This window comes from Empidonax traillii, unplaced genomic scaffold (assembly GCF_003031625.1).
Source record: "Empidonax traillii isolate 1590-97213 ecotype Southwest subspecies unplaced genomic scaffold, ASM303162v1 scaffold17:size2698205, whole genome shotgun sequence".
Taxonomy (NCBI): Eukaryota; Metazoa; Chordata; class Aves; order Passeriformes; family Tyrannidae; genus Empidonax; species Empidonax traillii.
The window spans coordinates 71,628-94,612 of NW_020955210.1; the positions used below are offsets into that span (position 1 = coordinate 71,628).

The 22,985-nt window shown below is 38.9% G+C and overlaps 1 protein-coding gene across 1 annotated transcript in view; it reads right to left on the bottom strand.

Annotated features, from left to right (window-relative positions):
• Window positions 1-22,985, bottom strand: part of RAPGEF5 (Rap guanine nucleotide exchange factor 5) — a 167,013-nt gene that overhangs the window by 34,326 nt on the left and 109,702 nt on the right. The window contains exons 12-13 of the mRNA XM_027895735.1: window positions 2,526-2,604; window positions 437-581 (exon numbers count right to left, since the gene is read on the bottom strand). Coding sequence (XP_027751536.1) covers window positions 437-581; window positions 2,526-2,604 — 224 coding nt within the window. The remainder of the gene's footprint in view (window positions 1-436; window positions 582-2,525; window positions 2,605-22,985) is intronic.

The following is a 22,985-nucleotide window of genomic DNA, read 5'->3' on the forward strand; positions in this document are numbered from 1 at the left end:
TCAGTAAAACACTGTGGAATACAATTTCACTCCTCAGTCAAAGTAGCATCTCTTACAGAGACCTAAGAACTCTTACTCCACGAATACCAACCACAGATCCTGTTGTGAGAGACAGTGTGTCCAAGGAATCTCCATATCTTCGTAGTTTTATTTTTTATCTTTCTAACTTTTCCCATTTTCTAGAGATCATGAGATTTCCATAAGTTTCATATGTTAATGTTTTTCACATTGAATGTATTGATAATACTGGTTTTATGTTCAAACTGACTGTCTTTAAGGCATTTAAGGAAGACACATATAAATCATTTTATATTATAGATTTCATAGAGAAAATGTAAGTATGAAAAAACATGTTTTATAGAGTTTTCTGCTGCGGCTTTTTAGACACAGTAAGTAATTAAACAGTGCTGAAGTGCATCAGAAAGTGTTTCAATACCTTTAAAAATTGTTTTAAATGCTCATCTTCATGTAACCAGTCTTTGTAGAGAGAAGTCCACTGAGATACCAAATGTAAGACTTTCCGCTTCCTACAAGACACATCAGACTCATCTTCTTTCCCTTGGTGGTTCTTAGCACAATAGGTGCAGTAGGTTAAGGAATGAATAATAAGGTCTCACATAAACTTAAAAATTAACTGATGGCAAAGACTTTGCAATCATCTCATCGAAAGATTTTTTTCAGTACATTACTCAGTTTTAAATGTTTTATCCTATCTGAAGCTTTAGGAGTTTCATCAACTTTTTGGAATGAAGTTCTCAGTAATAGACATGTCAAACAATCCTCTGTGCCAACATGATTTTTCTTCATTACAGATCAGAGAGGTGATTCTATAAAAATAAAATCAATTCAAAAGGAATTACAAAATGTTGAGTCATTTCTTTTCTGCAGAACTGAGAATGAACCTTTGTCCTGCACACCATGGCTACGTGAATGTCTGTGGGAAGGAGGGCAATGCATCATTAACAATAACAAAAAATCCAGGCAACAGAAGTCAGTTTCTTTCTGCCTGCACAAATTACAGTATCTGCAGAAATACCACTATTAAAATTAAAAAAAGAGTGAACAACTATTTCTACCATCGTTCTCTATTCACAAAGCAGACGCACCAAACAGACAATACCCACTTGTAGATTGTTCCTATCCCTTTGCTATTCTTTCTATTAAGAGGTAAAAAGATGATGTGTTCACCTCAAAACATAAAGAAGGGGGGAAAAGAAAAGCAAAGAAAGTTTATTTTATAGTCACAAGTTTATTTAAACAATGCTCCATAGCTTATGGAAATCACTGGAAATGCATGAAAATAATTCTTTTATCTCAGAATGAGTTAAGACTTATATCCTGTATCACATGAAAAAATTATTGTAAAATGCTTATTCTTTATTTTTTCTCTTTGTAGGTATTCTAAGAATTAACATAACCTGGAAAGGTTTTAACCCCACTTTAAATGTTGCCTCGTCAGCTTATTTATCTTTAAACAAAAACAAAAATTGCATTGTTGCTACGAGTTAGGCATCTGCTTCAATACAGGTTTATTCTGAGGCAGCTTTATCTTTGTATATTTGACTTCAGAGAAGGAATTTTTTATTTATTGATTCCTCAGCTATGCAAATTCTAAGTGTTTTAATAAGTGAACATGTGTGTGTGTGTGTGTGTGTAGTTACAGGCACAAGCCAATTAGGGGAACTCATATCCAAATTTGGATTTAATGTTTCCAGTTTGAATCTCTTCATCCTCAACCCATTTGAGTTAAGAATACAATATAACCTAAACTATAGATCTGAGTCAAATCCAGATATCATAAACCTTATGAAAACTGGGCTGAAGAAAAAGAGACTTTGAAAGATCAGCTAAACCAGTCCATCCAAATCCACCCTAACTAGTCCACCTTAAGAGAGGCTCAAGTATACCACTGCAATACATTTTCTGATTTCTTCTTCTTAATACTCTCCAATATAAAAGATTCTACTGTCTCACACATTTTCAACTCCACCATTTATTTTCTTAAGGAAAAAAAAATCCAAAATAATTCTTAGTATCTAACATGAAAATATCTTACAGCAATTTATTCTCACTGCCTTTTGTCCCATCTGGCACTGATATAGGAACAGATTCTTCTGTTCCTCTTTAAGTACCTGAAAGACTGTCCCATTTACATATAGATTCCCTTTTTTCAGTAAAACAATCCAAACTCTTTCACATCTTCTTTGTAGGTCTTTTTTCTAGAATACTGTTAATTCCCATTGGTCTCTTCTGAAGTTTTTCCAGTTTGTTCATGCATTTCCTGGGCTGTGATGCCAAAATCTCAAATGCAGTTCACTTTCTAAGCATGCCATAGTAAATATTTGACAATCTTTCTCTTTTCTTACCAATTTTTCATGCAACCTCAAAATAATCATGTAGGATTGTATTTCAATAATATGCAAAGTACAAAACCAGGCATGCAATTTTGATATAAGGCTCAACAATAGATAAAACTAGGAGAAAGTGTGTGACCCCTGTGACTGCAACATTCCGTAAAAGGATATTGCCTCAGAAGTGCCTGGCACAAGTCATCGGTCGTCATGAAGACTGTGTACGTGAGCAGGAAGTCATCCAGGAGAGTTTCTGCAGAGGAAGACAAAAAAAAACCCAAGGCACAATACATTAGTCAGAGCAGAAAGAGAGTATCTATTCCTGCTACTGTGCATGGAAGCAACTGGGAACTCTAAAAAAAAAAAAAAAAAAAAAAAAAAAAAAAAAAAAAAAAAAAAAAAAAAAAAAAAAAAAAAAAAAAAAAAAAAAAAAAAAAAAAAAGTCCAAAGAATACAGAATATATGAAACTAAGTTTCAAAATGTTAACAATATGTTGCCACTGCAAAGATCCATCGCTTCATTTAACAAGCACATTCTCAGCTCCCAAAGCCCCAACAGGCACAGGTATGCACAAATAAGTCACAGTTCAGGGATCAGTAAGAAAGAGTCCTTATCACAAACACCACCATCCCAGTCAGCTGAGCTGCACAAAGCAACCTTTCCATACACTAACTTGTTCTGGAAATTCAGAAGAACAGCTTTTAGTAGTAGGAGAGAGAAAACTGATTGCCACGTAACGTGATTAACGTCTATGCACAGTACTTGAGAACCATGAAATAAATATGTGCAAATCTTTAGCTGGTTAGTCTTGGGGGCATCACTGTAAGTGCTGACAAGTTTTCTCTAAGGTTCATTTAGTTACATTTGGAAGGGTTTTTTCTTCACTGATTTCTATCGCTGAGTCTAAAGGTACTTGCTAACAGACCATCCCTACACACTGCAGCTGTAAGCACCTCAGATTGTCAGGACGAACGTCCAGTTTGGATCTCAGTGTATCTTTCTCATTCCTCATTCCCATGTCACACTATTTTTAGGATTTTTCCAAGCCTTTACTCCAAACAGCATGAAGCTGAAAGCACTGGGTTTGGTCTAGGATGCCAGGGTGCAGGGGTAATCTCATGGCGGTCTTCAACAACCCAATGGCAGAGTGGAGATAAGACCAAGCCAGTTTTTCCTGGAGATGTACTCCAAAATGACAAGGGGCAACCATCAGAGCTGGCAACAAATTGAAATTTGTCTAGATCAAGGGGTTTCCTCTTTTCCTTCTGTGAGAAGGGTCAACCATTGCGACAGGTTACCTGCACAATCACCAACATCAGTATATTCAGGGCTTGCCTGTGCAAATCTCCAAGCATCTTGGTCTTACTGGACCTGCTTCCATCACAAGTTGGACCCAATGCTTTCACAGATCCCTTCCAACTGAAATTATACAAATTTGAAACAAATCTGTTTCCAATTTTAGTAAACTACTCATATATATATGACGCATGGTCTAGGAGTAAATCTGTACCTGGTTCACACTATAAAATCTTTTCTTTTCTGCAAACAGACAGTTATATTGGTCTTTTTAACAACAAATTAAAAATGGTTTTGTTTATTTTTTTGGTTTTATTTTTTTCTTCCCCAAATGGTAAGATTTACAAGTTTTCAGGGGTTCCTGTTCACTGTATTTCTTTTAATTTCAGCAAACACACTGTGTTCCTTTACACAAGAGAATAGGTTTGCTTTTCCATACCAGAATAGAAACATGGACAGAGGCTAAACAATAACAGAAGTGATTCTAGTTATATTGCAGGGCAAAAACACTTTACCAGTATAACTAGTTGGTACTAGTTAGCACCAATTATATTCAGTTGTGATTTAACTGGCGGATTTACAACCACAAAAACTAAGGGTCAAACCACACCTCACATGAGACAGACAAGGATGACCCCTGATTTCTGTATCCTGATTTATTTACTATTTGTTTGTGATCTGTTCCAGTCCAAGCTAGTGCTTGTGTAGGAGCGTGTAATCGAGGGCATCCCAGCAGCTTTTCATGCTAAGGCTGCAATTTCACAATAGTTTAGACCAATTTCCATTACAGCTGCCTTGGATCTCCTTGTCAGCAAATTATTGATCCTATAGCTGTGATGCAGGATGGCAATAAGAATTCATCCATATATCATTCAAAGACAGATATCATGTGGATATCACATGGATGGATAGCTAATGACATACCACTCTGTGAGCATGGGATTCAAAATAACTCCATTGACTTCTCGAAAAATTAAAATAAATCTATCTAGATCAATGCATTTAACACAGCTGGTCTAGAAAGAGTCCTGAACTAAAGACACATAGTAAAACCCCCTTGCACTCAGAAACAAAACAATAAATTCTTTATATTTCACCAACATTGTTAAAAATGGTGGAAAGTATTATCTTTGCATAAAAAGGGTATTTTGTCTCAGTAAATGAAAAGACATGGTGAACAGCTTGTTCTCTATCTGAAAGGTCATCTATTCATTCTGTTGCACGTCTTTTGGATGATACAAAGCAACTATTAAAGTTGGAGGTTTCTCAAACATTTATTTGGAAACAGCTCAGCTTGGAGTCAACAACTACATTTTAGTTCTTCCTTGAACCATGTGACTGAGCAGTGATCCTCACAAAGGCACAGACATTTACAGTAGATTATTTCCCTAATTTGCTACTCTACGTAGGTGATATCTGAGTTTCAGCAATACACAGCCATGTGTTCAGAAAAGAAATTAAGTCCTAGTTGAAGCAAAACTGCAATGCTTATCAATGAACTTCTGCAATTGTTCAAAATAGCATGACTCGATCATACTAACAGGTGTTCAAGAAACAACTTATAGGTTTATTTTTATTACCTAATTATCTGTTTTCCAGGTATCTATCTACAGTTCTTCCAGCATCCCGAAGTGTGGGGATGGAAAGAAAGGCTGGTTTTGCTATAATTTGAGGTTTTTGGTTTTTTTCTTAAACTTCTCGCAAGAACTATGCTACAGACAATATTAAGGCAATTCTCTCAAAAAAATAGTGAAGGGAAGCCTAACACTTTGTTCAGATAATTTACAATTGTTTTTAACCCTCTGTTCATCTCCCTCTCTCATGCTCAATCATACATCCTGCCATTCACAGCATCTTGTTTCTAACAAAACAAGGTGTATCGCTCAGCTGACTTGAAGCTGCACACATGTATACATAGTGGTTTCTCTTATCCTCTAAATACAGAGGAAATGCTAAAAAGAAAAGTTCATAAATTATGTTTCCCATTGCTTGTATATAGGATAAATTTCTTCAAATTGCCTCTAAACTTGTTTAGAAATTTAAACCCTAAAGGAATGTTCTGAACAAAAAAAGTCTGGATTATACATGTGGTCCATTAATAGCATCACTCATCCGTTAAATTACTTTAACAAGTAAGCAATGAAAGTGCTTTTGCTAGATTAAATATCTATTACCAGACATCACCTAAAGACTTTACGATAATATTCGTATTTTTAAATGCCTGCACTGGTTCGTGGGTATTTCCCTCAAGTCCTACTGTTCACTGTAACTATCTTCTGTATTTTCTTCCTAAATGCCCTGTAATTGAAAATCATGCCAGAATGGTTTTTCATGCCATAGCAGGAACACAAAACCTAAGGGTGTACTAATCTTTCAAAAATAATTTGCTCAAAACAAACAACTGCACACTTGTCAGACACTTTTGGACACTAATGTGTCCACAAATTATAATTTCTGTTCTTAATCTATGGAGAGAAAGAGCAACCATGAGAGGATTTATTCATAGCACATTATTCATTCTGTTACTAATGGCCACTAAGAGCAGTAAATCTGAATGAGGAAGGGCTCTAAATGCACAAGTGGAGCTGACAATTATAAACAAAAGTCTTTCTGTGCTTTTTTTCTGTTTAGTCAAAGTTGATTTAAGAGTTAAAAAAAAGGCAATTCCAGACAAGTCATTAATAATTTACAGTCCACCATAAGCCCACTCAGAATGGTAGTGAAACGTATACCTCTGCTTTTAAATTTTACACTGTGTTCCAGTTTCTACCTAAACTTGTGACCATTTTTCTTATAATTCCCATAGAAAAAGTTTTTCTGGGATTTGTAGTAAACAGGGAGAATAAAATGAACAGTAATTGTTGTAAAAGAAAAGCTCCTACTGGAAGGAAAGTCTTTGTGCAAAAGCCTGTGACGCTATGGTACTTTTTTTTTTTTTAATTTCTCTTCTTCATGATTTTTTAATATAATCTTTTTCTTCTAGCCATCAATCTAACTTTTCCTTGTTCCTCACAATTTTCCTTTATTTGGCTAAGCAATTATTACGAAGTACTCAGTTAACTTGCAACTATGGAATATTTCATCTCAAAAACAATTTCAAGCATTTTAAAGCTTCATTAAGACATGCAACAGAACCAGCATGTGTCCAATGGGCTCCTGATCTTGCAGTTCTTTGGAGGCAGCCTTAGGCAATAATCTCACCACACCAATTGAGTGTGAGTTCCACAGGCATAAAAATAATAAAAAAGCAGGCACTGTGCTTGTTTGCTATTCAATAATCAATTCACACCAGCTTCTGCTGAGACAGTTTCTCCCAGGCTGAGTGTCCTCTCCCCAAGTGAAATAAAGCATCTGGACACCAGCTTTACCAGGAGCAGTTAGTACTGCTCATCCCACTTTTCTGTGATGTACAAATTCTTCTGCAAGACAAGTTCAGAGTGGCTGAGGGATGAAAACAGCAGTATATAGATATGGGATTTTCTCACAAGTGTGAAATATCCAGGGAACATCTGCTTTCAGCTGGTAACTAAAGGACTCAGCAATACATCTACATGAGAAGTTGCAACTGTATTGCATTTATAGGGTGATGATAGCCAATAGCAACAATGGGGTATTTCGGGGGAAGGAGGATCTAGGGTCCCAGAGACATTAAATGGTAATATATTTGGACGAACAACACATCATATGATCCCATCCACTTAAAAAAATAAAAAAATCAAAAGGATTCTCTGCTGCTTTTCATGTGTCCACTTACCCCTCTAACCTGATCACACCTTTTCTCTCTGAGAAAACAACTTTACAAATACTAACTCAAGGTGATGGTGCAATTGTAAATGCCAGGAGGAAAGGATGGGTTTCTTACATGGGTTTACACACCAAATATTATTTTCCAATAGTTTATTTTCTCCTTTCTTCACCCTCTTCTCTAGGCAGAGTATCAATTACTAAGGCTTAGGACAGAAATCAATACAGATCTGGAAACAGAAGTTGTCCATGGCACACATTTAACAAGTCAGGACAGGTGGTACACTTCATGGTGTTCCGTGTCCAACACCTACAACCTCTTCTCAAAATGAGCATTTTCTTAAACTACCACAGTGGTAAAAGGCATCAGTGGAGCAGCCTCACATGAATAACTTGTAATGTAAATGCGAAAAGAGACTTAATTTAAAGGAAATGCCTTTGTCAAATGGGTGAAAAGTTAAACTCTTTTGATTAAATTAAATATATTTGAGGACAGCTTTAAAAAGAAAATATTTTAAAAGCTATCACATAGAATGAGTAAAGAAGGAAAAGTAGGGAAATATTCCAGTGTTACAGATAGATAAACCTCTCTAATTATTCACCCAGCAATTTGTATGTCCAGATATTATTTACTAACATGCATGTACTAACATTACTAATATGCATCAACCAGCATCTTTGGACCATCACAGCTAAATCAATACTTCATATACATTTACATTACAGACACATCCAACAGCTCAGACTATAGTCAGAATACACCTATTGCTCTATTGCTAATATTAGACTCACTGTCCAGCTATGCCAGATATAATTATTCCTAATGCCTGAGTCATTAATCCCTTTATATCCACAAGAAGAGATAACTTGAAGACAAATTCCAGTTTGTCCTGATTTTCTGATCACACTATTACATCCTGAACAGTTTTTAGTTTGCTCCTTCTCAATGTCCAACAACAAAAATCCAACAAACAAACAAACAAACAAACAAACAAACAGAAAACCAAAGCTGCTGAAAAATAAGACAAACAAGTCTTCCCACTCTCAGTGACAAACTGTGACTGCTAAAATGACAAGAACCACTCTCTTTTTCATCTACAGAGCAACATTTCAGACACTGTTCTCTCCACTCTATAGCACTTCTGTTTCCATGTTCTTTCCAGTATGTGCTTATTTAATTATTAAGGAAAAAAATAAAGCCATGGAAAACAAGGCAATGGAAAAGATTGAAAATATGCAACATACCGAGTTTTTTGCTTACAATTGTGTGGTTTATAAAAGGTAACTTCCCCTATACTTCCCCTATAGAGGAGTATAAGCATATAGACTCCATGCATATAGAGTCTATTCCTTTATCTGCAGATTGTCTCTCATGTACTGTTAGTTGGGAAGAGAGTACTGACAGTACAATCTGTTAAACTGCAAAGAAAAATAAGTAATCTTGGGTTTGTTCCTTTTTTTTTTTTTTAAACTTATCACCATTCTGAGCCCAAATCTCTTCAACTTCGCACAGTACAAATCCACTGTGAATGGCTGTGCAAGAATTACAGAAAGATTTAAGGGTTTTTCAGGCTTGTATTCCGCACTAAATCGGATTATAAGAAAATATAGATAAAGCACTGGAATGCAAGTCTTTTTCCACTTTATGCAAAGTAGTGATTCAGCTTTCTCCAAGGATTTGCTGGTGGAGGCCAAACACGTGTGGAGATTGAAGGGAAAGCAAAACAAAACAAAACAAACAAACAAAAAACACAAACCAAAAAAAAAAAAAAGAGATAATTAAACTGAGAAAAAGGATGGAAACTCATGCACCGAATTAAAAAATAATAAGTCTCTGCTTTCCAAGCCAAGGAAATCACTAAGTGCCCTTCCTGCTCAATTTACCTTTCAGAAATATAACAAACAGGAGTAGATCATAAGATGTTCTTCATCCTGAAGCATGTTAGAACCTGAGTGTAAGGTACTGGCTGTCAGCATGTAGGAACTCCAGTAGCACAAAATACGAATGGGGACTACACAGGCATTTTTCAAACATCAATGCAAACTCTTGAGTTTTGTTTTGTTTTGTTTTGTGTGACAATGAGGTCTCTTTGGTGTTTGGGGGGGATATTTTTGACAAAGATGAAGAGGGAAATAAATGTATTTTACACAATATACAATAAATTCTAAAACCCTTTAGCTATGCCATTTACCATTTGTGATTATGGCAAAGATGATGAGATGACCATATGGTCAGGTCCTGACATCCCCTTATGTTAATACACTTACCAGTATTAGCCAGAGCTACAAATTTCATAATCACCAACAACCTCAAAATTTGTTCTGTGCATCATCCTTACCTTGCAGGACCAGCCACTTCTTTCTATTTTGTGAGGCTCATCCTTCAGATTATATTTGGGGGAAAAAAAACCCAAACAGCTAAACCAACTGAATCCTTTGGAATTTTTTTCTTACTATCTATGACTGAAAGCTGGGATCAATAATACTAATGCACCTCTGACCTCATTGCACATATTGGAAATCTTTTTTTTTTTTAAAGAAAATATTCACTGATGGGGTAAGCAACACCATACTGATCAGAAATAGTTAAATCCTGCATGTCTCACAATGATCAAGAAAAGCAGCCCTATGAGATGGGGTTACAGCTGGGCAAACAGACAGATGAGCTCCCTGTGCCTGAGTAAAATGGATGTTGATTGCTTACTATTCTATAGGGAATAAACATTTTTGCTATTTTAAATATTCAGTCACTGAGTTCAAATTAAACAAAATGAGGTCTACAGCAAAGCGTTTTCAAGTTTTTCAGCCTCTCGGTGCTGAAGGTTCGTAGGCTCAATAAATTCTTGTCACACCTCTTACTCCTTTCTGCAAAACGAGAAAAATTATAACCACACCTCAAGGCAGACAATGCTACACACAGATTCTTTGTGTGGTTTGGTTGACATAATACTATGCAATGCTCTGAAACCTTTCAGCAATGCAAACACAGGTCCTGTGAGTTCTAATTGTAATCAGAAAATTGCTTGTTCTGCAGAAACGGAAAAACGATTTGATGGCAACTCTTTTTAAAGATAGGAGTTTCTCAATAATCTGTAATTTCACAGCAATTTACTAAAAATGTCAGGATATCTCAGAGTACAAACAGTAAATGCAAATTGCTATCATTACTATCTGATCTAGCAAGATATTGCTCTTGTCTGAGAGAGTGCTGAGTGGTCCCAGACCTCCACTGCATTTAGCAGATAGCAATGGTGCTCAGGACCTTGCAGGATTAGCCCTTAATTCAAAATCAAATCCTCTAATAGTGCTATGCCACCATGGACACAGCATGAAGAAAAAAATGAAATGATGCTGAGAAAGAAAGGTCAATGAAAAAAAAGAACATCAATATATAATTTGCTGCTAATGTATTAAAACAATTATAGTAGTTATGTCACCTAACCACCAAAGCACCAAGAAATCAATGCACAAAGGACTAAAGAGCAAGCCATTTATTTCTGGCATTAGGTTAGAAAATGAAAATACATAAGGGCAAGATATTTAACTTGTACAACCACATTTTTTATTAGAGGACAAAAGTCAGAACTAGGAATAATTTCTAAGGTCATCTCCCAGAAATTTCTGGCAGTATTTTAACATCTGCAAAATGAATCAAACACATTCTGTCTGGTAAGGTCAAAGATCCTCCTAAAGTTGAATTCCAGTTGCTGCTATCACATGTATTGGAGCAGTTTCTTATTTTGTTTGAGGGACAGAAAGCCCTGAAGCCACAGGCAGAGAGCAAATGTCAAACTTGTCCAGCTTTAATGAGACACTAATTTTTCCACATAGAAATCTGAAGCTCCCTTTTTCCTCCAGGTAGGAGGGTGACCTGGTGGTTAATGTGCAGCTATAATGGCTGGGGTTACTTGAAATTATTGAACAAATCCTCTACGCCTTATACATTTTGAAGCATTAGAAAATGTTGCCTATAGCACTCACCCTAAGATATTGACAATTTTTGTTAAAAAGTGCCTTTGACTGCTGCACTCAAGCTTTCCATGCAGTAAAACTTGACAGTAAATGGAGGTATTTTAATGCTCATGTGAAATCCTCACACAAGTCTTGTTGCAGAAGGTAGTCACTCCTTGTTCGCATCAGGCACCTCCCAAAGTACTTTAGGAGAAAAAACCATCCTCTCTTTCCATCGATTGTTTAAAATAAGCCAGCCAGACCAGGATTGCCTGTAGCAGCAGGACAGAGGATAAAAGATTTAATGGTTCCCTTTCATCCTTCTGCCTGCAGTCCAGCTGCCTTAGCACAGCATGCTGTGATCTGCCCTCATGGGTTTGTACCTCCAGCCTGCACACTGCCTGGCACCCCAGGCACTAGTGTAGCTCAGTAAAAGTTACAGGAGCAAGTGCAAGGCAAGCTTCTACTTTTCTGCTTCTGTCTTGCACCTGAACATCTTTGCACGCTCCTCCCCAAGCACCCAAAGAGATGCAGTCTCTCTAGTCTCTCACAAGTTCCAGGTGCCACCGAGAGCTGTCACTGCTTCTGTGCCTCCTTTTGTTGCCTGATGGCAGCACAGCACACAGCCAGTGACAGCTGTGCACAGAAAGGGGCTGTATCATCTGTCCCCTCTGCCACTGCAAGCCTGGTCCTGCCAAATGGGTACTCTAAGGTGCCCATGGCTGCTCAAGTTTTTTGCCAGGTGCACCAGCTCAGCAGACATTTGAGTCAAAAGGAAACTTTAAAATTAGACATTCAACTTTCAGAAAGTTAACACCAAGGCAGGTGCATTTAATCTTTATTCCTTTTGTCTTTGCTGTCCAACACTTATGTGGCATTTAAGAATAGCCAAGTTTCAAATTCAGCATGTCCTTCTCATTGCTAAACTAGAAAATCCGCTCCTAGGAAACAGTAATCTTCAAATTTAATATTACATATAAACATAAAAAATCAACACATCCTCAAAAAAAGATTGTGAGATTGTATTTTCAGGGTTATCAAAGTGAGATGCTTTAAAACAGCCTTTCAGAGACACTTCTGAGAACACGAACCCAAATTTTCTGCTAGCAACCCAAAAGTAATATACATATACATATATATATATATGACTATTAGCCCCAACATTTTCAACTTCAGTACCTAGTGACAGGCTTCAAAATCCACTGTATTTGGACACTATCCAGTCCAGCAGATTATGACTGTGCTGTAATCAGTATAGTGACCAGAATACATTCCATGTTGGTACATGACATGGATAAAGGACAGGTCAAACTACACATGGCAACGCGACATCTAGAGCTCTGCAGCTCAGGGACAATGCCTCAACTTCAGTGTGCAATGTTATCCCCATCACCTGCCACTAACTGCTTTCCATATCGACCAGAGGGACTGGTCCCTTAGGGGAACAGAAATGTACGGATCCGCATTGTATATTTTTTAAAAGTGTTTAGCAAGAAGCTTTAATCTATTATTTTCCCCCTACAAAGCAGCAAGGGGAAATTTCTTTGTGCTTCAGCCCAGGGAAAGAGATATAAGGAGAATCTTGCTTGCCCCTGGGAGCCAAATTATCATAAATATGTTAAGCAGTGCAAGCTCCCCAACATGTGGCACTAGAACACGTGCAATAAACATCACAGCATCTCTTCAGGGAAGCCTAGCACAACAAAACCTCCACTGACAAAACGCTCTTGGCTTCTGTAGATTTGGCAGAACCATCTATAAAGGGAATGATGGCATTCCCATCTGAGCAAGAACTGCTGGATTTGGTCCAAATGTCTGTAGAAGATTGGAATAGCATTCACTAGACTAATGAACAGACTGCACACTCCATCCAGCACATGAAAGGTCAAGTGATGGGATATTTTTGGTGTATTGGGTCACACACACTAGGTTAGGGTCTTGCATATACACAGCTGTGGTCCACTGTCATGTAACCTCCTAAGCAGAGAGTCACCTGCCAGTACCTTCTGACACGTGGAGGCAAAAGGTCCAGCAAAGATGCTGTATGGCTGCCATGTGTTACAGGCCCTGTTGGGTAGGGGCCATGGGGAAGGAGGGACTACATCTTGCAAACCCACAGGAGACCCAGACAGACATTAGCATACTGCAGTGTCCCTGCTCCACTGAAGGAAAGCACTTCCAGCATTTTACCCAGGGTGTACAATACTTCAGGCTGATGGGCACATACTTCTCAGATACCTCTGAAATAACTTATGCATTATCTAAACAGCTACAACACAGAGTAGAGACCTCCTTGTACTGGGAGAGGGATAGCACAAGAGACACAACATGCAAAAACCAAATAGGGCCATACACGCATCTTACATTTCCACACCTGCCAACCTCCCCCTTCCCCAGGACAGAGCAGCATGGCTTCACAGCATAAAACCAGAACCATGAGCACCAGAGCACTCATAAGGCAGCTGTGTTTTGCTTCCCTGTGTGGTGAATGGGTTCCAAAAAAAACCTGATGAGTTTCATGATAGTGGTGTTGAAATACATCGTTACACTTGTTGCAGACTTATTTGTATGATATACGTCCTTAAATTATAAACCTGAAATTGTACTTGTTGTACTGAGACACCCAAATCATTCCAGTGACAGGTTAGCATGTAATTAAAGACAGCTTTTTTCCTTAATATTACATCTTAATGGAAGACAGCAATAAAAAATGTCTTGCACATAGTCTGTGTATGTATTAAGAACATCTAACAACTTCAAACTATTGTGTTTGTCAGTACAACCCTGTGCTGACAGCTGAAAGAAAGAAATAACAAAGCTTCTTGCTTGCCCTGTTTAAAGATCACACAAGGGTAAGATGTGAGGAACAGATATTATCCAGAGTTCAGCTGCCTGGGGAGTAAAACACCTTCTTGAGCATATTTCCCCATGGCAGAAGAACTGTGTTTGTGTGCATTTTGGCTGCTTGCAACACACAGTAGCTCAATGCTAGACTTTTAAGAATGAATACCTTTATTTTGATAATTTTAAAACTATTTTTACTCACTGGGGACCTCAGCATTAGATCCTGGACTGAGCTGTACCATAATTACTCAGGGATTTTAGTTGATGGTCTTACTTATTTCAGTAAAATAAAGTGGAGATATTAAGCAATTATAGATGAAAGCCTTTTTTTGGGGTAATTTGCTAAAGGTGTATATTCACTTTTCTCAGTATTTTGGATTTTTAGTGCTCTTTATTGACTCAGTCACAAAAAAACTACAAAAAACAAACACACACACACACACACACAAAAACCAACCAAACAAAAAAAACCAAAACAAAACACACAAGTCTTGAATTGCAGGATTATACCAGTCCAAAATTATGCCTTTCTTCCTTTGTATCTTTCTTTTGCAAGTCTTATGAAATAATGTGCTTTTCATGCACAGTATTTAAAAGCATTTAATGCAAGAGATGCACCTGTACCTCATGGAAATTGTTTGTTCAGGTTTTAGCTCTTCATCAAGACAGCCAGCTCTCTCCTGGATTTCCTTGGGGCACAGAGGAATCTCCTTTGCTGACAGGTAAACCCTACCTTTCTGTACAAGCGTATATGTATCCGATGCAATATTAAGGATAAAGGTAAAAATCCTAAACTGCAATAACACACAAGACAATGTGTTAAACTGTGCCTCTTGGATCATCTTCTCCACGACCATGTTTCACCACTACATTTAACAGCATCTGGCTGTGACTAGTGCTCGCTGCCATCTTTCATTTCTATAGCTCTTTTAGGCCATTAGTGCCAGCACAGTTTTCATAAAGTGTGCTTCATTTTTTCAGTGTGCAAAGAAAAGGAGGCAGACATGGGCTCAGGAGAGGCGGGAGGTACCTGCCAAGGCTGAGTATGCAGATCCAGTGCCCTCCTTTTCTGCCCACCTCTCCACAGTCCCACGCAGACAATACCAGTCCGTTTGGCCAACATCATCAAATGTGAGTCAGGTGGTGATACCTCTGCAAATTGCCTTTCCCTATCAATTTTTCAAACCCTCTTCAAATTAAATAGGCTAACAGCATACCTTCTACTTTCTCTCAACATTTCTTCTTCTTTCTTATTCCCCAAAGGAAAGTGACTTTTGCAACTGAATGGTCTGTCCAACTGTCTGTCAGTCTTGCTCTCCCTTAGCCCTGTAAACTTCGAATCTGTTGACAAATTTCAACCAAATTTGAGACAGAGCAGCAAATTGTCAAAGACACTATGTTCCTTTAAGCAATGGGTAAACTTACTCTCACTGCTTACAGGAACACAGTGTATTTGACACTTCCTGCCAGATACAGCTGGTAGCCTTTATTTCAGCAAGACAATCGTGTCTCTTCTACAGGTACACCTGAAGTAAAGGCTACCATTAAGCACAGCTATGTTTGTAGACATAAAGTAACTCAGCCAAAGGAGATAAAGTGATAGTGCCTTGAGCTGCATCTGGCAGGAATGTTTTGGGGTTTATTTTATTAAAAGATATAATCTCAAACACTGGGACTACTAGCATCACTGAGATATCCTCATTTAGAATTCTGCAAATTGTGTCCATACCCTATTTCCCTAAGAGGGCTTCCTATCACTGCTGTTCCCATTTCTCTGTTGCACCAGGTTGCTGAGTATTCTCTTAGTGGACTATAAATTCCCAGGGCAGAGCACTGTCTCTGTGTTTGCATAACACCAGTAACACACATTGTGGCTTCTGAATTACTCTCTATACATAAAATGACAATTCATTACCTTTCTGCTTTTTTTTTTCTGCAGAAATGGTATTTGAGTTTCGGTTGGTTGGGTTTTTTTAATTCAATTGCTCTGATTATTCAATTAGTTGTTAAAGGCAATTATTAAAAAGGGGAGTTTTTCCTTATTAAGAAGCAGTATCCTTCCTATATCATCACTGGTTAGCCCATGGAAAATCATCAATTATGGGGTGACACTCTCAGACTGCAATCACTTGTCCTTGGCTGTAGCCCAGTTAACACTTCTGCTAGGTGTAACACTTCCTATAGCTTTCAGGTTACAAAACAGTGAGCATATATTTATTTTTCTTAAAGAGTGCCTGTCAGAGAAGGTAACAAAGCATCTTAAAGGAAGACTCTGAGGATTACATACCACCCTATAGCTAGATGAATGCTTCATATATAAGAATGTGTATTTAAAAGCAATTTTCCAAATCAGTTTTTAGAAACACATCACTGATTACAGTAAACATATAAAAGCTGGAATCAATTCCATTAGGAGCTGCTGTGCCGAACACACAGTAGCCCACATCCCAGAAGGACAATGAAGTATAATATGCAAGCTCATTTAATCACCATATCCAATTACAAGGAGGAATAAATCATCACACACATGCCTACGTCTGAATTTTAAAAAGTAAATAGATCATGAATAGTCAAGCCAAATGCTGTGAATCTCTGGATTCACAGATTAGCTGGGGAAGTGGTGCAATCACTCTCCCTTTGAAATTTTTCATTCAGTTTGGAGCTTGATCATACAGAGCTGACATTCTCTGCATTAGGGAACTCAAAATCCTGCCAAACATTCACCTCAGCAGAGTTTGTGTATGGTCTAATGATGGACTTTCCTAGTCCTGATGCATACTCAGGACTCCCCTAAATCACAGGGGTTCAAAAGAGGAGATGGCTTTCTTCTAATACTATGAATAGCAGCACTTTGGCCAACTGCTTTGCTGCAAACTCCCTCATCCCAGATCTACATGACCACACCCTCCAGGAGGATCTGAATGCTCTCATTTGTCAAGAAAACCCACTACAGCAGCTTCTTGGAAAGTTGATGGCATTTTCATGTTTTTCAGATGCTTTCAGAAAATTGTTATTAAATTTTTATCATTCTTTGTAATCAAGAGCATAGTTGTAACTTCCCAAATTACATCTTACTAACCTCGACTCCCTGAACAAATTTCCTATCCTTTAAACTATGATGTTAAATCAAATGCCCTATGGCCCATCTGCATGTCAAAACCCTCACCCCAGCAGGGGGATTAGATTCTCATTAATACTAACAAGATCTGTATTCACACATCATAGAAAAAAACCTGTCCAAAATATTTACATAAGCCGTACAAGCAACCCATGAGATGTTTGCCTGGAGATACGGGCCATCATGTTTGTTACAAGACTGTAACAAAATTTCCCTCAACCCAGTCATAGAATCATAGAATGATAGAACAGATTGGGTTGGAAAAGACCTCCAAGATCATCAAGTCAAACCCCTGATCCAACTCCAATTACTATATCATGGCACTAAGGGTCACATCCAATCTCTTGTTAAAAACCTCCAGGGATGGTGAATCCACCACCTCTCTGGGTAGGCCGTATCATATCATATCCTAACAGGACAGACCTCAGGAGAATGTCTCCTTGCTGCTTTGCAAAAGGAAAAGCCTAGTTTCAGCTGGCAGAAACCTTTCCTTGCCCAAGTTTAGATTTCACTTGCCCAGCACGCCTAGGTTTTCCTACTGACCACATCCCAAAATCTCTTTGCATGTGCTTTAGGGCTTCTGCCCACAGCAAACTTCGGGGTTCCAGAAGGCCCGACGATAGCAATGGTTTCCCAGGATCTCACACTGCCCTAAGGAAGGGTTCCCTGCCCACCAAGCACCCCTGTTGCACAGAGCACTGCAGCCCCAGCACAGACCGTGCCTTCAAGGCATTTGCACGCTGTGTGTGGCCCAGGAGCCCTACAGTGCAGTCACAAGGAGAGCAAGCAGTGAACAGACACTGTCTCTTTGCTTCCATGGGCCTGCTCTGGGGGACATCCTTTCTCTGGGTCAGGGAAGAGGATAGCAAGGAGGCTGCAGCAGGGCTAGGGCTGCCTCCTTGCAGCCAGGCTGGGCTCTGACAGGCCAGAGGTCTGCACCTATTTGTCTGTCCTAAGAATTACCTGGCCACTCCTAAGCAGCCTCTTTGGTCAATGCCTGCGTAGCTGAAGGTGGAGGTGAGGATGTGTTTCACCTGCTGGGAAGTGGGGTGCACGTGTGTGTTAATTGCTAAGTCATACAGTTGTTGCCTCTCTGCTACTGCTTGCTGGCACATACCAGGATAGAAATTTTCCACCTGCCTGTAATGGGAGTTAAATTCTACAGACAGCAATAAAGACAGTAAAGGTCCACAGGCAGTAAGAGCAGAGGCTGTAATTACCTCGATAGGCAAAATGTTTGCATTTGTCCATTACTGGTAGTTTTCATGCTTTGGAGCAATGCTACATGGTCACTGCCGCTTTAAGATTTTGAATGAAAACCCTTTGACAACAAGGACCTGACAAATGCTATTTGTTTGTGGTTGCTTTTCACTGTTGTTTGTTTGCTTCCAGCTTGTGGCAGTGCATCCCTCATGATGTACTAACAGTAACAACAAACAAAATCCCATGGACAAGGCTCCAGTGGGACAGGGAATGAAACCACACAAGGCTTTCATTATTGTGTTGATGCCAGGGTTCTGAATTCATGGCTGAAAAAGAACAAAACCGGGATCTGGCTTTCTGGTTTTAACTGCAGTGGTTCCTAGAGAGAGGTCAACCAGCCCTAAATCCTAAGAAATGGGGGGGGGGGGGGAGAGGGTTAAAGAAAGGCTGCCTGCTGAATGGGCAGAGCCTTGTGGGCAGCTGGAAGAGGAAGGATAACGGCAAGAGCCAGATGCAGGCTGTAGGGAAAAAAAAAAAAAAAAAAAGAAGAAAGTGAAAAGCAATAAAATGTGAGGTATAAAAGCCTCTAGCAGTCTCAAGTCAGACAGCATGATTTCTCCATGATTACATTCCTGATTCTGGCAATTTATATCTCCATCAAAACTTCAAGTTCAAGTAAAGGAATAAAATCACAATTCATCCCAAATGCTGTCGCAAGAAAGCCAAAGTTTTTTTTTTTTATTAGCTACCATTAGATCCATCAATGCTGCCATTTTATTAACATTCATCTATTTTCCCCAAACTCTCACCCTAGAATATTTTTGCTCTCAATGTCCTTGAAAACATCAGATTTTCATTTCAGAGAGAGTACTAGTAGGCTGGGTTTTGGAAGGATCTCGCAAGCACTTTTGAACTGAGACAAGGTCATCTCACGATCTCAGTCTGGCTTGGGAGACAGTGATGTGAGCTGCTGCCACAGCTACAGCTCACATTGGTGTTTTTCACCTTGTTGAAAAGATGGGACAAGTAATTTACTTTATTGCAGTAACTGATGCTATGCTGAAAAGCTCTTTCTGCCAGAGCCAGCTATACTCCACGAGGATAACTGACATCTCATGAAAAACCTTTGGCTATCAAAGTGCTGTAATTCTACTTCTATTTCAATCTCTGAAAGGATCAAAATTGACTTTAAAAAAGCAAGCAGGACTGTCTCCAATGCCAACCACACAGACTCTCCTAGAAGTTATGTACCTCAAAATGATACCAAACTGCATCAAATCTTTCCCTCTAAAAAAGCAACAGCAATTTAAAGCCTGCATTATGAGTTTATCAATTGCAATTAATGCACAGGGGTTCTGAGTTTATGCTCAGCTCATTCTGCTCTATTATTTCCTTTTCAGATAGGCCCCTCCTCTCTCACTAAAGTATTCCTTCAACAACCATCTTTTCCTACATCCAACAGCTGACCTTCTGACTTGTCCACTAAAATCAAAAACTAGCAAGATATCACAAACCACACAGCAGAATGCCCTGCAAACCTCTTCCAGCACACATCAAATTTGGCCTTCAGCAGCTGCTGTCACATCTGCCCTTTCCCTTCCCTTTTCCTTGGATATGCTAGAGAAGGCAGCAGCCAGCACTAGGTCAAGGCAGAGCCGAGCTCTGCTGCACCTGATAATTTAGAGTGTGTTGGCACCAGTTTGCCAATGCCCCAGACAGGCTTTCTCAAGCAATAGCATTTATTCAGCTACACAGCAAGCAGAGGCATTTGGTGCAGTAATGCAGCTCCAGGTCTGCATCTATTAAGGGAGATGTTAACAGCCCACAAAATCCCTCATCAGGCACTACCCATTGGGAAGTAGGCAGAAATCTATACCAATTAATGGCTCACAAATAGGTCTTGGGTTGTGGCTTTTTGTTCTTAATCTCCCCAGGGGACCCCTAAGCCCAGGGATTTACAGAAAGTAGTAAAATGGGAAAGAAAAGGACTGCATCAGTACACTGGACAACCAAGTATCACCTAATGGTAGTAACAAGGCAGTATGACAGGGATCTTAGTAAAGAAACAATAACTGTAGCTTGGCTACAGCCAAAACCAGTCCCACTCTTGTGCGCAAGAAGACCAAGGCTGCTACTTCCATAGTACCATGAAACTGTTTGAACTCAGGGCATGTTAAGAAGGATTGTGGGGGAAGGAGGAATTAAGAGCATGAGAGTAAATTTAGTTCACAAGGGGGAAAAAAGCTGCTTTGAAGAGCAGATTTCTTTCAGATTCTTAATACACAACCTCAAAGCACAGGTCTGCAGTGAATCCATCCTTCCACTCCGTGGGCGGGGAATGAAGGCACTCTTTATATTTCTCAGAAAATGTTAATCTCACAAAAAAATCATTGTATTATAGCAACTTGGAGCTCTGGAAGCACTGGAATGCAAACCCCGAAGACAGTGTGTGAGCTATATTCTTGGACTCAGAGATGCAGCAAGTATGCCAAGATACAGTTTTATGTTTTTAGTATTCCTACATTAAAACTTCCCCACTCCATAAAGGCTTTCTTCCAGGAGGGGGGAAAAAAAAAAAAAAAAAAAAAAAGTTTTGTAACCTTACAGATTCTGCTTTTAGGAAAGAGTGCTTTGCTGTGTCCTGAGAACAAGTTCCCATCTTAAGTTCCCATCGCATTAAGTGCTGATAGCAACACAGGCGTCATTAATGTACAAACACACCTACTTAAATCAGCAGGTGGGGAATCTCTGTATGATTGAAGAGGAACACAAAAAGAGAAGGCAGTGTCCAGTTTTTCAACAGTTTGCAGATCAGGGTTTGAAAGTAAAAAGCCTTTAGAAGGAAGGAAAGGAGAGCAATGCTAAGGAGGAAGAATGATAACTGGGCAGGAAAGATGAGGGACCTGTGGTGAAAGGCTCCATGGTTGGGGTTTCTGAAGGACAGTGTACTCTGGCTCCAGCTGAAGCAGCAGGACATGTGGACACTTTAGAAGAAGCAGCAGCACTGATATTTCAGTTTTGCATTTACAGTTCCTACTCTCACAGCTAACTGACCTGCCAGCCCACACACCATCTGTTGCCATTCCTCTTATGCTACCCTCTTACAAATCAGGTCTCACTTTTCATCTGCTAAAAACAGCACTTTTCAGATAACTGTATATGTTTTATAATTAGTTAGCTTCAATAAGCCACGTTATGGGAAAACATGAAGACAGAGCTGTGTTTGGGGGCTGAGAGGATCTGGAAGTTATGTCACCTTCACAGTAGGGGTTGTCCTCTCCCTTCATACATTTCACACTTGGTGGTTTGATTGAACTACTGCAGGAGAATGGATCTCTAGTAGAGAGAAGTCAGCAAGAGTTACCACAGTTTAGATTCACTTCAGAATCTGAGTTTTTAAGAATATGAGCTTTTGCTAAGAGGATGTTGACTTGCTTTGGCTTTGATGTCTTTACAGCTCACTAGAGCCCCTAAGACATTAATTGCAACAGAAGGGACCTGGCCTGCTTCATTCTCCAGACCTGCAGCTGTGGAACTGACCCAACCTCCAGTGTAGCATTTGAGCCAGACAGAGAATCAACTCAAGTGGTTGGCATATTTCTAAGATGACCCTCCCTTGATGAGAGAAATGTCTTTGGCATGACCACTGTGCAGTGACTCAGTTTTCCGCTTTGACTTTATGGTCCCCAGTCCCAACCTTCTGACCTGGGAACACAAGTTATTTCTGCAACATTTGACACTGGTCAGCCCCACTAGAGTGATTAGGAAAGGATTCAGACTAAGGCAGAAACTAAGAGACAACTCTGCTACTCCTTTTATCACTAAAATACAAGCATTTTTATATCTTGTAAGTACTTTTTATCCCTTTCATATATTTCTTGGCTTAGCAGCACCAGACAATTAGGAATTATCAAAAGCACCATTCTGAAAAAAGTTCTGCAGAAATGCCTCTCAAATATACCAGCATCTCTTTATAATCTCAGACTTAATTCATCTGGTAATTTAGATAGATACATATGTATATATGACCATATATAATTTCATATATTTCAAGTACCTACTCCACTGATTTGATAATTCCTATCACCTATACTTCCAATGCTATTAGGGAAAACAGATGCTACAAATAACTGATTAAATCTCTTTAAGGTCACATTTCCAGAAACCTTACCAAATTCCCAGTGTCATAACGTCTTGTTTTCCAAGTACCTCATCAAATGCTTATATCACCCAACCCAATTTTGCAGTACAACAAATGAATATATTCTGCCTTTTTTGACTTAAAAAAAAAAGAAAAACCTTTTCCACTTTCAAAAGAAAATTATTCTTACCCCTAAAAATACTCTCCTGATAGACCTACACTTCCCAATTCTTTTCTGCTTAAACAACTAAGATCATCAAAATCCCTGATACTGTCTACAATGCACATCTTCATAATAAATGGTTTCACACTAGGCTTTCATGACAGCTCCTCATC